The sequence below is a fragment of the Toxotes jaculatrix genome, chromosome 21 (genome assembly GCF_017976425.1).
Source record: "Toxotes jaculatrix isolate fToxJac2 chromosome 21, fToxJac2.pri, whole genome shotgun sequence".
Taxonomy (NCBI): domain Eukaryota; kingdom Metazoa; phylum Chordata; class Actinopteri; family Toxotidae; genus Toxotes; species Toxotes jaculatrix.
Window position 1 is genome coordinate 9,838,490 of NC_054414.1, and position 14,011 is coordinate 9,852,500.

Sequence of the window (14,011 nt, forward strand, 5' to 3'; positions counted from 1 at the left end):
ACAAATGTCTGCAGAATCTCTCAAATTAGGTTGTACTGTCCGGTAAGCAAGTCTACACACTCATGTTCAGAAAATACATTCATGCCAAGGTTTTATTAGGGGGTGAATGCATACAAAATAATGCACAGTACTAGAACATTTCCATTTGTTGTCACAGTGCAACAATAGGTGTATAGTGTCTTCAATTTTACTATTTTACTCAGTGTAAGAATTCAATTGTTGAAAGAAACCTATACAGATTATATAAAGCATGTGGTCCTATAATATATCGAGGAAAAGGCTTACCTAAATTTTAAGAAAGCTACCAAGTATTTAAAGGGAAAAACTTCCTCCATCCTTAAAAGCAGGGCTCCTAGATGAACTCTGAGAACCACGGGAAGCTGGCAAGGAGCGGCTGTTCAGTAAGCCTCCTCCACCTCACACCCTGCATGAAGCCTTTAAGGGGAGACTGATCAAACACCAGGAAGTGGTGAGGTGAGGCGAGAAAGTGCCTCAGTTCCTGCATCACCACCTGACGACAACGGGCTGGAGTCAGCTGAGGTTACTCAGCACTGACGGTAAAGCCCGGGGCATGGAGATCTACATCATCAAGTTCATCATCCAATGTCTTGGTCACATGGCATAGCAAAAAAAGGGAGAGGGAAAAAGGCTTGGCACATCCTGAAAGGCCAAGTAGGTACATCTAAGTTTCAGTGTGCGTCTCTGCGGAGGAAAGCGGTCAAGCTTGTACAGCCTGTGAGAGGGCAAAGTCAGTAAATACAGCAAGAGAATTCAGAGCTAGTAAGTACAGCGTGTAATTCCACTGGCCCAAATATGTCAGAAGTCTGATTTCTTATTTGAAACAGTCAACGTGGAGAGCAGAAGTGGGCAGATGGGAGATAGACAAATAGCTGAGGGAAGTGAAAGAAAAGAGAGTAGATTATTATACATCATCATTAGGGAACTACTGACTCCACAGTAATCCTCTGCAAGAGCTCCCATGTCAGTAAAAACCCAAACCCCAGCCTCAGCTGCAGGGAGAAAAGACGCGAGGAGGGGAGAAAGAGAGGGAAAGGGAGGGGGAAGCGGGTGATGGAGAGCTAGAAAGAGAGACGGATCAGGAGAGAAGCAGTTCTGAATCTACATAGTTAATGAACGCCATTTCACTGGTTACCATCGGCAACCGAAGTGGCTGCAGAAAACATTCCCATGCCATTCTTGGTCTGTTTTGGGTGAGCGTGTGTGCGTGCACGTGTGTCAAAGAGAGGGCCAACTGAACAAGCGCATTTAAATGAGCGGTATTTTTTTTTTCCCCTCCCTGTTTTTACGTAAAATAACCAGAGTGTGGTTCTCCTCTTTGGCCAAACTCGCGTCCATTAAACCAGAACTTCGGCCTTTCAGAAACACGGGGAGAAAGGAGCGGGGATAGAGGGATAGGCGGAAAATAAACACTGCAGAGGGAAGGAGGGGATGGCTGAAAATGGTGATGAATTATGTGTGATGATGTGAGTTGTGTGTATGGGTATTCGAGTAAGTGCGTTATGAGTGTGTACAAAAAAACCCAGCCATAACCAACCTAACCATAATCGCGCCTTCCAAGCCAGACCCATTAGAGTGGTGCCCTTTTCTGAAGCTAACTTTGAATCTGAACTTCAACTAACTTTCACCACTGCCTTTGGTGTCCTAAATTCACTTCAGCCGTTCATGCCGTTAATGAAAAATGATGTGTTGAAATCAGTTTAGTGGTTGTCTTTGTTTGTTTATTCACATTAATCATTTTTACAGCAGTGTTCATCCATCTTACATCTGTATTACAGGGGAGAAAAGATGGAGAGTGAGAGAGGCGGCCGTGCTTACAGCTTACAAACGAGACCCAAAGCTGTGATTTCAGTACTTTATGAACCTTAGCCCGCTGAGACGCCGGTACACAGCCCTGATCGTCAAACCGGTGTTCGGCATTGGAATGCTGAGCAAACAAAAACACCACTGTTTTATTTTCACAAAGCAGCCAAGGGTCTGGCTTCTCTCTCTCCTGTTTTTTTTTTTTTTTTTTTCGCCTGCCGCTGTGCATTCCAATAAAAGTCTCCATAGATAATGAACGTCAGTAGGCCGTACGCAGCCAAACCTTGCCTCCGATGGCAGTTATGACTGTCCGCTGTGGTGTCTGTGCGTTAGTCATCTCAGGATGAATGAGTCACCAGAGAGAAACCTCAAGCACCACCCAGGTAATAGTTCAGACACACACACACACACACACACACACACAGAGCACACTGAGATGAGGTGGGCTGAGGGATTGTAAGGCAGGGGTGCTATTGTGTGTTATTATGCTGCCACCATGTGGCCAGTTCATACAGTGTAAGCTCGAGCTAAGCTGGCAGAGCTGAGCTGCTGCAGAGTATAAAACACACAGCAGAGAATGTTATCTAGGAGTCTGGTATTAAAAGACAGAAATTAAATGAGTGGTGCTCCGATAGAAAGGTGCCAGCGTGGCGCTTACTTTTTCCTTTTTACTTGCCTCACCAGGCACTTTGCTATCACCACTGCCAGAGCACACTGTTTTAAATCCTCCTTGCGGTCCTTACAGCTGGTTAATTTTTCATATTAGTAATTTGGGATTTTAGTTAAGCTTATTTGTGTGATGCATAAATTCTTAGCTTCAATGGATAAAAATAAGCAAAATGTAAATGAGCACATTCACAGTTAAGCACAGCTCATCTGTTGTGAACTAAATCAGCCTTTCACAATGCAAGAAATATGGATACAGTCACTGTTAAATGTGACCAAATGTTTTACACGGGAACACATGAAAGTCATATGGCTGCACTGTAGAAGCTCAGTGGCTGTATTGTTGAAGCTGCTATAGGTGATCAAATCACCACCGTGGCAAATCAGCAGGATATAGACATACTTTTCTGAAGCACCTTGGCACACTGTACCGTGGAGCCTGCTGAGTTCATCAAGCTAATTACGAGTGATTAGCCAAGTGACCATAGGTAAATTCAACGCCAAAAAAGTCGTTCCACTTCCCTTTATCTTTATGGTGAACGACAAAGAAGCTGTAATGACAGAGAGACAGCTGTTGAATGGGGTAGATAAATAAAAAATGGGGACAAAAGAAAGGGAGAGAGACATAAATAAAGACAGTAAGGACGGCATCACAGGAAGGAAAACAGCCCGGAGGAGTTCCCATCACCATGCCTTCCCCTGACTCCACGTGGGCCACATCATCAGGCTAATTACCCCAGTAATTACTGTGCTAATGCTGCAAAGGCCTTGAGGCTGCACTTTTGTATCCTGTTTCAATTGAGGCCACTGGAAGGTAGGCAGCTAGAGGGAATAGAGGAGCTCTTACACCGCCGCTGCGTCGTTCTGTCATCTGTCATCGCTGGCCTTTCAGTAGATGTGTGCTGTTGTTGGTGTCTGAGCGGTGTATACTGTACAAAAACAAACATTTCCATGATAGCGCTCAACAGGACACCCCCACCCCAAGCCCTTAGCTGGTATTATACTGGTGTGTTGCTACCAACAACCACTTCACCTTTTAATGACTGTAATCAGAGAATTAAGTGGCTGCGCACACCGAGGCCCTCCACTGCACCTCCCTGCTGTTATCCAACGGCATCACAGCGTCAACACAAGTACACACACTACTCTCTATAAGAATATTTAACAGAGTTGATTTGCCATGATATCATTACAGTTTTTACATACATGCCATCTTAAGTCCTTTGGTACCTTGATTGCTACATTTTCAATTTAAGACAGAAGAAAAGACTTCAGCACTTAAAGGGTGGCATATATTTTCAGCTTATTTCATTTCAGGTACATTCTCCATTCAGAATGGGCTCTTCAAATTTTGTTAAAGCTCAAGCAGACCTGTTGACGAAGCGTCATCATGTAATAGTTTTGATATTCAAACTGAATCAAATAAGTTCCTATAGTCTGGAATGGTTGAGAGTGCTGAGAATAAACACCCCAGTCTGCAAGTTTTTCCAGCTCTAAGCCACTTTTAACTTACTGTATTGGCCAGTATGGTCCTGGTCTATTTCATATTCCCACATAAAACTCTACACATTCTCTCCCTTCTGACAAGCTACCCTGTGCGGATTACTCACTATCTGCCCAGAATCCTAATAGAGGAAAACCAATATAAATGGGTGGCTCGTGTAGAAAGGAGAAATAGCTGGCAGTTGACAGGGAACCAATTTTGCCAGTGGTTGGTGGACCAATCCAGATCTAAAACAAAGTAAATATTGGACTTAAATTCTGTGGGAAAATGGATAGCAATGGGATACCCATTTTCGTTCAGTTTCTGGTTCCGTTTTGTGTGAGTTCAGACTCTATTAGGATTGCTGTAATTAGTTTTGGTTTCTATTGTTTTGTCTTAATTTGATCTCTGCCCGTTATGTGACAAAAACCCCATAATGCAGAGGAGGCCTAAGAATCATCCAGTGTGATTCACTTTGATGTCCGTGAGGTTTTGCGTGCCATCTGAGGATGTATCAGATGGTGACTTAGCCAAAAAAAACAAATGGAAAGCCCCATGATTCACTGTGAAAACAACGTGTTGCAGAGCTTAAGTCCAAAGAACAAAACTGGTGCAAACAGATGGGAAATAAACAACTTGATTTGGCTGTCAAGCACAGAGCTCATTTCACACTGTAAAGATGCTTCTCTTTTTGCTCTCTAATTCCCAAGACAACTAAGGAGGATGTTTCTTCACAAGGACATAACTGATTCTGTATATCTGAAGTATTTTGCAAGCAGACGGCCGGGCTGTTGTTTTTTTTTTCCTCTTTTAAATCTAAAGCAACTGCTTTGCAGAAGCCTTAGTGCTGCTGATGGAAATCTTTGAATAGGTCCCCACAGTCTCTACCTCAGGTGAATGCTTTGTGCTAGAGCAGCAAGTGTGCTGATTTACAAACAGATCAGGTGGTAAGATCAGAACTGACAGTGCTGTTTCACTTCTAAGGTCTCTATGAAAACTTCGCCAATGCCATTTCAATATCTACTATCTGTATTACGTACGCAAGATGTTCTCTGCTTATCTTTCATGTGTGCGATGTGCGTGTTTATGAACGATTATGCGTGAGCACACACTGTGACGGTTTCCTGACAGCATTAATGATTTCAAACTGAGACAGAGCTTAACCGCAGGGAACAGCAACATATCTCTTAAACCAATCCAGACAACCATGAGCCTTTTGACCGAAGCAACAAGGTGAATATCATTCGCCTCGTTGGACAAAACTGGGTACCACTGAGTTTCCTGCCCGCGTTGCATCAAGAGGCCAGCATGTGTGTCAGTATGTGTCTATGTAGATGATCTGTTTGAAATTTCATCCTGTGGAGTTTCCTGTGGGTTTCCATTGAATCAGGATATTGTGACAAACAGCTATTTGCATTCCCTGGTTTATGAATAATATGAGAGAATATTAACTCCCCTTCATTTTATACAGAAACTTTGTGAGTCATCTTGCGAGCGGAGTGTGTCAGACTGGAGTGCTGCAAATAAGCATGAACAAAACATTATGTAGTTACAGCCACTCAATCAACAGAAATGATACGGTCTGTACTTTGATTATGTGGTTACTTAGCTTGCTGCCGTTGTGCTTTGAGTGCATTTGCTCACTCAGACACGTACGTACACATAAATAAGACTCACAGAAACATACACATTTGCAGAAGTAATATGATTTGCACTCAGTTATCCACACTTGCAAGCACATTTTAAATAAATCCAAAATGATTAAACAGAACTACGTCAAGAGATTTGATTATGGTTGACAAAAACAACTAACTTTGATTGTACTGTAGGGAAGAAAAGGCTACCGGAGGTCAAAGGTGAAATACTATGCCCCTAGCTACAGTCTAGACTTTTCTTAAAATGACAATTTCCTCCAGGTATAATTTATCTTCATCTCAAGATGGTTCCAGGAGCATGAAGGTGACTTTAGAGCAGCGTCCAGATGTCAACACAATACTGCACTGCCGTATGAGGAATGAGGTGGGACTCGATTTGAAGTGAGTGACTTTATCGGGCAGTTCTGTAGGCAAGGTTTGTTTACGGTGTCGCAACAGGGCACAGCACTGCCCAGATACACCTGATACTTAAGTCACATACATCGATGCACATACTGTATGTACACACACACACACACAGGCAGACACGAAAAGAACTACTAACCAGTCCTACAGAGATTCTGTTAGAAAGTGCAGTGTAATTTATTATCATTAGAGTTATTAATTCTCATGTTTCCAGATAAACACAACAATAGGATTAACTAGAACTGCTACTAATACTTAATAGTAATATTATTTGTTTATTTTTGGTCTGCGTATTTGAAAATTCAAGCATGGACAGATGAAGCGAGAGCTGCTGTTAAGGTGCCACTGAGCAAGACGCATAAGCCCACATTGTTTCTTGCCAAGCACTGAAAATGTAAGTATAGAGTCTCTATCAGATGGGCAACGATTAAAGAAAGGTTAATAAAGCTCTTACTAAGTCACAAGCTGCTTCTCTTGGAGAGAAGTGCACAGGGAACGATTGCTGTTTTAACCTAAGATGTAAAAGGAAAACAACGTTATTGTTGGTTGTACCGCTGAACTAGAGAGGTGTGACCTTGGACAGAGAAGATCTGCAGCACTCTCGAGTGTGACACTTAAGAGGGAAAGTTGCAGGAGCTCAGATGATACTGTTAGGGTAGATAATTAACTTTCACCGTAATGCACAGTTTGGCAGCTTTACAAACACAGGGTTGCTTTCTCTGCCCCTCCTCTCACCCCCGTCCCCCCACCCTACCCCTTTCTCCTTTAACTTTACTACACACAAAATCACTTACATACTCTGCCTCCCTGTTTGCCCTTTCTCTACCAAGATTACAATCTCTCAATCATATGTAAATACATCATACAGGGCTACACACAAACTGGGGCACAGTTACACCCCTTTTTGAGTATTATAAGGTCTCAGAGAATCAATAAATTTAAACCTGGGAGAATTTTTTTTATAGTACAAATCACTGACAAATCCACCTCCATTTCTGTCTTCATAAGATTTCGTAGGAATGGACTTAAGCACACGTGCTGCTGCATCACTGTCCTGCCACTGTCGGCCTCCAAAGTAAAACGCCTCACAATGGCTTAACACTGCAGCACAGCTGTTTTTGCCACTGCAATTTTCATGAAGTGAGCGCTGCTCCAGTGTGTGAGTGATGAGCTCTACTGAATGTATTCTCCTTGCATCCATAACCATCATGCCAACACTGCACTGCTGCTTGTTTTTTTTTTTTTGTACAGACAAAAGAAAAGGGAAATAGACTGACTGAGACAGAAAGAGACATATAGAGAGGACAGGCTGCATAAAAGAATTATCTGGAAGACATAAAAATCAACCTTTGACTTCCTCTCAAGTTTAAAATGACACTTGTCTCTTGCAGGTGGAGATAAACTGAATGAAATAGATGTGAGGTGTTGTTATGGGGAGAAAAGTGTTTAAATCTAACACCTCTGCCTTATATAACCTGCCTCTGTGAAGGTCTGTTAATATGTTTTTATTTCTGTCTGTTTTCCAATTTGCTGGCAGAGCTGCTCTCCCTGTGGAGCTGCACAAAGAGGCTGGAAAAAAGCAGCTACCAAATGTTTCATATTGCGTAAGAGTGTAAGCCGTCGGATGTGATGCTATATTTTGATATTACAGCAGAGGAATAATACATTAATAAGTCATTTGTAATACCGCCTCTAATGCTGTGTGCTACTGCGAGACAAGATGGCGTGAGATCTCACCCCAAAACACACGCGGCAGGTCCACAGATCCAGTGCTGCCTCCATTTCAAGTCAAGGTGCTGAAACTGTGGGATAAAAGTTTGTATAATGAACTCTCTTCCTTTCTTTGGAGCTCAGTGATGGATCTGCAGGTCTGACTTTGTTCTCAGGTCGTATTCCCAAAGAGCTCCAACTCCAACCAGCGAGGTCTGGTTCATGGGGCCCACGAGACCCGTCAAGAACAACACGGGGATAAATAAGAAGTCCTTAATTCCCCCGTTTCAAGTCCAGAAAGTTTTCTCTACAACTTGTGCCTGAAGATTAGATCTCAAAAATGATCTCAGAAAAAGTCATTCCCTCCCTGCACTTAGCCATCAGAAAAGTCATCACTGTATTATCTTCTTTCTGGACACATTTTAGACAACATCCACCTACATCTAGCAGTATGCTATAGAAAAACCTTAACGCACACCAGTTCTCCCACCAGACTGTCCCTTCCTACATTATGATGGTGTCCTGTTGCACTTGTGACACTAGAGAATCAATTACAAAGCTGAGGCTGGTAATGAGGTCTCCAGTTACCTGATCCAGTGACCAAGGGACAATACAGCGGTCTTCAAATTTTAATGTGTATTCATCAAGCCCAAAAGTCTTAGAAGAGAGAAACTCGCCTGCAGCTAGAGGTGACAGCTCGATTGGTGGTAGTTTAATTATTGGAACTTTGTAACTGGTGTGATAATAGTCCTCTGTAATTATACCCTTTGTTTCAGTGATATTAATGATATTAATTTAATGCTCTCTCTGTGTCCATCTATCCCTTGTTCTCTCTCTCTCTCTCTCTCTCTCACACACACACACACACACACCGTTGCACACACGCAGCCTGTACTTACTGATTTTGCAATGGCTTGGCTTCACTAATTATTATTGTTCAGTAATTAGGCCAAAATTACATGAAAAAAATTAAAAACTAAATTCAGACCGGAACTGGACTAAAATTTAGATGCATTTGCAAGCTAATGTGCTACACACAGTGAACGGAGTGAAGTACAGTAAAAAGAAGATTTTCATTATTTGATTTGCTGCATTCATATTCTGAACTATAATTTCCATTTAGTACTTGCTGTAGAATTGTCCCCACACTTAGCCTCATATTTTTAAGTATTTTCAGCCTTCATCAATCAATGTTTGTCTTGCTTTCCATGTATCACGGCTTACCAAGACTACCTCAGAGTGAGAAGTGAGCTTTACATGGTAATGTCATAGGATCAGACAATAGGCACTGAGCTGCAAGTGGGACAGATGAAGGCCAATCCAAATTGTTGAGAGCATCACAAAGGACCAGTGTGTAGGATTAAAAGGGTTCTACTGGCAGCATGCTGCACCGCCATGTTTCTACAGTAGCCCAGCACAGACAAACCAAACACTGGCTCCAGAGGGGGCCTTCTGCATTACCTGAGAACCACTGCAGGTTCTCCTACATGCTGGGAAAGAGAGGGTGATGAGAGGGGTACTCAGCTGGCTGCAATCTGCAACCTCACCGCTAGATGCCACTAAATCCTAAACACTGGTCCTTTAAAGATAAAGGGAGGTATGTGAGTAAGTTCTCACAGCGAGTAAGAAAGCTTGAGCCATGTTTTACTAAACGGCCATATGTACTGTACCAAAGTCTAAAGGATCAGCTTCATTACCTCTAACGCTTCTGTCTAAGCCAAAGCCAAGAGTGACACTGCGCAACTGTGTGTTGATGTGTGTCTATGCACATGTGTATGTGTGAGCACGTGTGAATGAATTCACTCCTTTGGCTCGGGGGTGTAAAGACACAGATGAAGAAAATAACAATAAAGTTATACCAAAATGTTGAGCAGCACCAAAGACAACTGTTTCTTTTAGACAAACTCATACACCAAAAACCAGGAAATGAGGGATCCAACTTACAAACTTTCTCTTCAGCTTGCCCTTACTGCCACGGGTCGGTTTGCCCTCGACTGCAGTCCCCGGGCCGAAGTCCAAGCCCATGTCCAGGTGTTCGTCTGCTGAGACACTCTTGCGGAGGTAGGCAGCTCGCGCCCGAAAGTGGGAAAAGGGTGACTGGGATCGAGGGCGGACCTCAGTGCATCCACCGTGCTCGGGCTCATCTTCACCCTCCATGTCATCCTCCAAACGCCACAGTTCCCCTTAAAGATGAAAGATAAGAGTTGGAGACAGCAGATATTTGTGAACAAGACAGACTGGACAGATGATGAATATTTGTTTCTACAAGGCAATTATTGCAAACTCACTCCACAAATTGTGGACTGTCATCCACTGATTGCTTCCATAAAACATTTCCTCAGTGTAATTAAGCTTCCTTTTAGGGTGAAATATTTTACACCCAAACATTATTCCCAGCCTGCCTCTTTAACAACTTGATTACGATTCCATACACTGGATAGAAATAATGGCTCGTGTGAAACGAAGAGGAAGGAACAAATTTGCAGCGACAGTGACATTTTTTTTTTCTCAGCTCTGACATGAAGGCTGAGCTTTCACAGTCACACAACAGAGATGGATGTCTGCTGTCAGAACGCAGCTCCACCGCGCTAATCACAGCCGACTTCCATCGCTCTGCATTTGATGTTCGTCAGACGTCCTGTCAGCATCCCGACGCCTGACTAACAGCACTCATAAAGCACTCACTCCTCTTTCAGTTACTTATAGAATCTGATGCATGCTGGGTAAGCTACAGTAAGTCTGTCCATCAAGGAGAGGGACGCTGTCAAATCATTCACAGGAAAAAAAAAAAAAAAAAAGTTAAAAGCCAAGTTAAAGGATCAATCAGCACTTTTTTTAGACCATAAAATACGGAAGCATGCTCATATATAATTCAAATACATACCATCATATATATGTCATTAAACAAAGTATTAACAACATAAAAACGCTAGAGACTTAGTTGTAGCTGTTGTATAGTGTAAGTACTTGTATTAAAAGATCTGTCAAATCAAATCCAAACGACATGCCAGCAAAATATTTTAATGCCATACTCACCAAATCTGAAGTTACTAAGTTTATATTAAGCCTTAGAATTGCCTTGTAATGACATCCTTTATTAAAAGATTTGGACAGCAGGTTTTATGGAAGTAACTGCTTTTGTGTTGAGCTTATGAATGATCCTCAGAGTGTGAAATATTACTGTATCAGTTCCACTGTCTGAGCAGCAGCCAAAACGCATCTGGCTTCAAAAGCTGAGCCAAATCGTACTGCAGCATAATGACTGGAGAAGCATCTCCCAGTGCTCCCGAGCTCTGAAGTGTACTAATATGGGATGTGGCTTAAATCCCTCAATGAAGGAGTGTAGCCAGGTTATTAAACAACTTGATTTTTTTTTTTTTTAGTTTTTCTTTAAAAAGTCTCAGCACTGCTGGTGAGATAAAGACGGAAAGAGAGGTAGACGGAGAGAGCCAGCATCATGGTCGATGACAGTGGTTGCTAAGCAACAGGGGGGGCCACGTGAGACTGAAGTCTCTCTCAATTTGATATTTGCAACAGAGCAGCAGTAGGGCAAAGGAAAACAGACGGAGACAGACACAGAGACAGACAATCAGACTCAGACAGGTTAAGTCAGGACACAAAATGGAAGCACTCAGGCAAAATAAACCAATCAAGGACAATGCTGTTAAGTCCAGGATCATTAGACGTAGTAACAGTAAAGATTGATTGGGTTAGAGCTGTGAGGGCCGGGGCTGACTCAACACTCGGAGAAACAGACAGTCTCTTGCACAGAGTTGTTTAATTCTTCTTTCGTGTTTCCCTTTTTTCACCTTTATGCACTGTAAGCTGTTTTGATGATGAGTACTAATCAAGGAAGGGACACCGCTAACTGTGCTTAAACTGGCTTTAACAAAAGGCTAATTTGCCCTTGTAGTTTTGGCACAAAACTATTACCAATCATGCCCTTTAAGCTAAGCTGAGCTCCGTCTTGGTGTGTTGAGACTGAAAATGTCTGCAAGGCTTTTTTTTTTGTTTTTGTTTTTTTGTTCGTTTCATATGATAATTTATAGTTTATTTAAGTTTCACTGTGGCCCTACGACAAGGTGGGAACTCAAACAAAGGACACATCCAGCTTTGACTGGGATTTGTACGGGCACTGACAGCAACCAGGAGTCAGCAAAAGAAAAGATCAACTGAGAAAAAACGGTGAGAAGTAAAAGAAAGAGGTAGGATCAGAGAAAGAGGAGCATATTGCTATGTCAGCTTCTTCCTTCCCTCAGCCTTACCCCACCACCAGCACTGTATAAATTTACAGTAGCTCTAAAATGAGTCAAACTGGAACAAATATCAGTCTGATCCTTGTTCAAAACATTGCCCGGTGGTGTTTTAATGGAGATTTTGTCTGTATTGTTTAGTTATATTGTGAAAAGTTTGTGCTTGTTTGAGTTGATTTCGAAGTTGCTGCCTCCTGTGTTGCTGCTGTCTCTCTGTGAATCCAGTGGGATCTTGGTCTACTTCAAGAGGGAGACTTCTTTTAATAAGTTCCTTTTCTCTGATGTTTGGCACTTCTTTTCTCTCTTTGTAGAGTTTACACATTTCTTTTCTCGCTAAAAGCTGCGCAGAGGACAGAATGAGGAGGGCTGAGGCTGCCTCCTGTGTGCCTCCTGTGAAAGCTTCTCTTGTATTAAACATCGCAAATAAGGATGATAACACGGCATTTTCCCAGCACTTGAAATGTGCCAGTTCTCATCTACCCGGCGGTGGTGAGGAGCTTTGATCAAGTTGAACGACATCAATCAGGAGTGACACGCCACTGTTGGCTGTGCGTGTCTGTCAGCGCGTGCGAATGAGGAGATGGGTGTAAGGATGTCTAACCTGAGGCACGTCCTGCTCTGAATCTACAGCTGTGAGCTCTGATGTGTGATGGCTGCTGACAGCTGTGGAGTCTCAAGCACAGGTTTCGTGCACTTAGTAAAAATACTTGGAGGAATCTGACAAAATATTGATTTTTATAATTAATTTATTTTTATTAGTAGTTTAATTTGTGTTCATTTAATGATCTCATTTAATTTGATTATGAAGGGATTTCCTCCTTAATGCCTTGTGTTTTGGAAGTCTGGTGATCTGAAGAATTTAAGGAATACCTCCTCTTGATCCGTATAAATCAAAGTGTTAAACTGAGCCTTACTATAGGGTCTCCTTTCACATTAAAGCTTCACCATCTATAAATGTTTTCATCCTCAGAAAAAAAAAAACATCTGTCCTTGAGATGAAAGCCATCGATGTCAGCGGGTTACAGCTTCAGGATTCTTCGTGACAGTTTTCCCTCTAAGGTGAGGGAATGGTGTTTGATTTACAAGCAAAGGAGGGGGAGCGGGAAAGACAAGAGACAAGAGAGAAGATATAATGCACCTTTCTTGCACACGCTCCTGCGGAGACAGCTGACTGCTGTGCGCTGTCCGTCAGGTGAAGGAAATATCACAGAAGCAAAACATTTGTGGAAGCTTAAAAGGAAAAGGAAATGGGATATGTCTGACACCTCCTCAAGACTTTAGTTCACGCTCCAGTGGCCTTTACACTCTTACCACCAGCAAAAGAAAAGCACCTTCCTGATAGCCAGCCATTTGGCTCAATAATAAAGAGTTCAAGAGGCAGACACATTACGGGCTAAGAGGTCTGAGAGAAATTAGATTGTCTCCCAGAAGTAAGTCAAACAGTGCTGGCAAGAGCAAGACAAATATTTTATCTGGCCACTTACAGGATTATTGCAACCGTTGAGGCATCCTGTAAAGTGATTGTTGGTAAATGATGGAGAATCTGCTGCTAAAGCAGAGCAGATTTTGAAGTTGCTGCCTCCTGTGTCGCTGCTGTCTCTCAGTCTGAGAGAAACAGCACATTTTAGGATAAAAACGACTGTTTCGAGAGGCAATACCATGATTGTGTACTGGAGTCCATTTGGGAGATTTTGGGGGAATTTACTCAGGCTTTGTAAAAAGTGGATAAGTGATTTGTTAGAGATTATATGGGAACAAATGAATAAATAAACAAACAAAAGAGATGAAAGAATCACACAGAAGCAGTGGATTCTAGAAAGTCTCAGAGTGCTTTTTTTTCTTCTGTTTTTTGGTAAAAAGACATTCCCCAAGAACTTACAACTGAAAAAATAGACAGATGGCTGTTTAGACTACAGATTTACCTGCAGGTGGCAGAGTGCAGGCCTTTGGGTGACTGGTCGCTGTGGGCGGGTTCTTCCTGCGAGGAGGGCTCCCACCAATGAGATCAGAGTGGTGGA

At 42.4% G+C, this 14,011-nt stretch overlaps 1 protein-coding gene across 1 annotated transcript in view; it reads right to left on the reverse strand.

Annotated features, from left to right (window-relative positions):
* Nucleotides 1–352: 352 nt before the first annotated feature.
* Nucleotides 353–14,011, reverse strand: part of LOC121175633 — a 35,869-nt gene continuing 22,210 nt past the window's right edge. Inside the window, exons 2-4 of the mRNA XM_041029443.1 lie at nucleotides 13,916–14,011; nucleotides 9,685–9,923; nucleotides 353–511 (exon numbers count right to left, since the gene is read on the reverse strand). The exon at nucleotides 13,916–14,011 is cut by the window's right edge and continues 86 nt beyond it. Coding sequence (XP_040885377.1) covers nucleotides 353–511; nucleotides 9,685–9,923; nucleotides 13,916–14,011 — 494 coding nt within the window. The remainder of the gene's footprint in view (nucleotides 512–9,684; nucleotides 9,924–13,915) is intronic.